This window comes from Arachis duranensis, unplaced genomic scaffold, assembly GCF_000817695.3.
Source record: "Arachis duranensis cultivar V14167 unplaced genomic scaffold, aradu.V14167.gnm2.J7QH unplaced_Scaffold_232527, whole genome shotgun sequence".
In the NCBI taxonomy this organism is placed as follows: Eukaryota; Viridiplantae; Streptophyta; class Magnoliopsida; order Fabales; family Fabaceae; genus Arachis; species Arachis duranensis.
Window position 1 is genome coordinate 858,270 of NW_026264853.1, and position 2,954 is coordinate 861,223.

At 27.2% G+C, this 2,954-nt stretch overlaps 1 protein-coding gene across 1 annotated transcript in view; it reads right to left on the reverse strand.

The window, feature by feature from the left end:
* Window positions 1–328: 328 nt before the first annotated feature.
* The window catches only part of LOC127744218 (uncharacterized), a 15,931-nt gene continuing 13,305 nt past the window's right edge, over window positions 329–2,954 (reverse strand). The window contains exon 7 of the mRNA XM_052256501.1: window positions 329–443. Coding sequence (XP_052112461.1) covers window positions 329–443 — 115 coding nt within the window. The remainder of the gene's footprint in view (window positions 444–2,954) is intronic.

Consider the following 2,954-nt stretch of genomic DNA (forward strand, 5'->3'; position numbering starts at 1 on the left):
TGCGATTTCAATTATTATGTAGCTACACGTCCGTATAAGATTAATTTTTCTAAAAAATATAGAACAATTCTAAAATTGTATAATCTACAAATTATAACTGCTGAAAGTTATTTGAACATTTGTTTTTTAGTGTAGATAAATCGAATAAAATGGACGTGGGTACATGCTGTTAAGATTTTAAATTTAAATCATCAAATAAATAAGATCAAAATTGAATATAAACTCGTCATTACATGCATGTACATGAGTCAACCTTCCAATTGCGAAGCCTTGCTTTCAAGAAAACCACTTTAAAGCATCGTCCTTCCAAACAAACTTGGTTAGAAACTCAGCATAAGTCAGACTTCGAGCATAGGGATATGACATGTTCGCCGCCATCCATCTCAAAAACATGGACTTGAGATATTGCTCTTTCGACGATATCATTCACATTAGAAGTTTCACTATAGAAAAATGCTACTTGTACAATAAAATTCAGCCTTTGTTCAGCCTTTAATATTATTCAATTATTTTTTTATTAAAACATATTCCTATTTTTTAGGATACATATTTATAGTTAAGATTAATTTAAATTTTAAAAATTAAAATTTCTCTAACTTTCTACCCACTTTATAGTTAATTATTATTTCCTTCTTTTTTCTATTCTGCTACAATATTCCAATTTGTATCTGCAGAAAAAAAAATCAAAGTCAGTGTATTTAGAAAAAAATTAATCCCTTACTTGTTGTACTTTTGATAAAATGCAGGATCTGTTTTACGACTTTCTAGTGATAAATGGTCGAATATAATTATATACACAAACTAAAATATTTTCAATTATAGTTTTTTTTCAATTGTAACACATCTAAAATTATTAAGTTATACAAAAAAATATTTTTGAAATACATCCAAAATCATAAATCTAAAATTTAAATTTAAACATTAAAAAATAATTGTAACACATCTAAAATTATGAAGTTATACAGAAAATATTTTTAAAACACATCCAAAATTAAAAATCTAAAATTTAAATTTAAACATTAAAAAATAATTGTAACACATCTAAAATTATAAAGTTACACAAAAAATATTTTTGAAACACTTCCAAAATACAGAAATCACACATGCAAAAATAATTTAACATTGCAATATATATGAAAATCTCTTCAAGCCATTTTATTCGATTTTTGATTTAAAAAAAATCAAAAATTTATACAGAATAATAAAAAAATAATGGTGTCATAGACCCATCCAAACCTTAGGTAAGTTTTCGGCATGGACGAACCGCAACATTGATGCAGACCAACGGTGATCGAGAAGGAGGAAGGCGACGACGAAGATGAGTGTTGACGAAGGAAAATGCGGCTTTGTGACTGAGCGCCGAGAAAGAGGAAGGCAACGTCGAAGATGAGCGCGGAAGAAGAAGGTGGCGCGGAAGAACGGCGGCGGAGGATGACTTCTCTGGATTTTCGTCTTTCGATGTGCGGCTCGAGATTTTTGATGTGGGGCAAACGTGACTTCTCTGCTTTTTTGAGTGTTTTGTACGGGTTTAGTTAATAATTAGATCGTTTAAGATTTATTTAAGAATTTTAAAATCAAAATTTTGAATTTTGAATCATTTAATTTTTAGATATGTATTAAATTTGGAATAGAAATTTAAAATTTAAATTTTAAATTTCTATTCCAAATTTAATACATATCTAAAAATTAAATGATTCAAAATTCAAAATTTTGATTTTAAAATTCTTAAATAAATCTTAAACGATCTAATTATTAACTAAACCCGTACAAAACACTCAAAAAAGCAGAGAAGTCACGTTTGCCCCACATCAAAAATCTCGAGCCGCACATCGAAAGACGAAAATCCAGAGAAGTCATCCTCCGCCGCCGTTCTTCCGCGCCACCTTCTTCTTCCGCGCTCATCTTCGACGTTGCCTTCCTCCTTCTCGGCGCTCAGTCACAAAGCCGCATTTTCCTTCGTCAACACTCATCTTCGTCGTCGCCCTCCTCCTCCTCGTCAACACTGAAGAGATTTTCATATATATTGCAATGTTAAATTATTTTTGCATGTGTGATTTCTGTATTTTGGAAGTGTTTCAAAAATATTTTTTGTGTAACTTCATAATTTTAGATGTGTTACAATTATTTTTTAATGTTTAAATTTAAATTTTAGATTTATGATTTTGGATGTGTTTTAAAAATATTTTCTGTATAACTTCATAATTTTAGATGTGTTACAATTATTTTTTAATGTTTAAATTTAAATTTTAGATTTTTAATTTTGGATGTGTTTTAAAAATATTTTCTGTATAACTTCATAATTTTAGATGTGTTACAATTATTTTTTAATGTTTAAATTTAAATTTTAGATTTTTAATTTTGGATGTGTTTTAAAAATATTTTCTGTATAACTTCATAATTTTAGATGTGTTACAATTATTTTTTAATGTTTAAATTTAAATTTTAGATTTATGATTTTGGATGTGTTTCAAAAATATTTTCTGTATAAGTTAATAATTTTAAATGTGTTACAATTGAAAAAGAAATTACCGCCACTATAAAAAAGAAGCGGAAAATGAGATAAAAGAATAGAAGAGAGAAGGAACATAAAAAAAGGAAACAATAACTGACTATGAAGTGGATAGGAAGTTAGAGAAATTTTAATTTTTAAAATTTAAATTAATCTTAATTATAAATGTATATTTAAAAAATAGAAATATATTTTAATTAAAAAATAATTAAATAATATTAAAAACTAACCAAAGACTAAATTTTATTGTACAAGTAACATTTTCCTCTAACATTAAGTATACTGATTTAACGCGTTCTACTGTTCTAGTAATAGTCTTTGTAAATTTTTTTCTCAACATTGTTTTTTTTTTGAAACATAGAAAGCTCAACACATTAAAGTGGAGCATAAAATAAAGAAGAAGATACACAACGAGCTACCAACCAAACCAACACCTAACACCCCA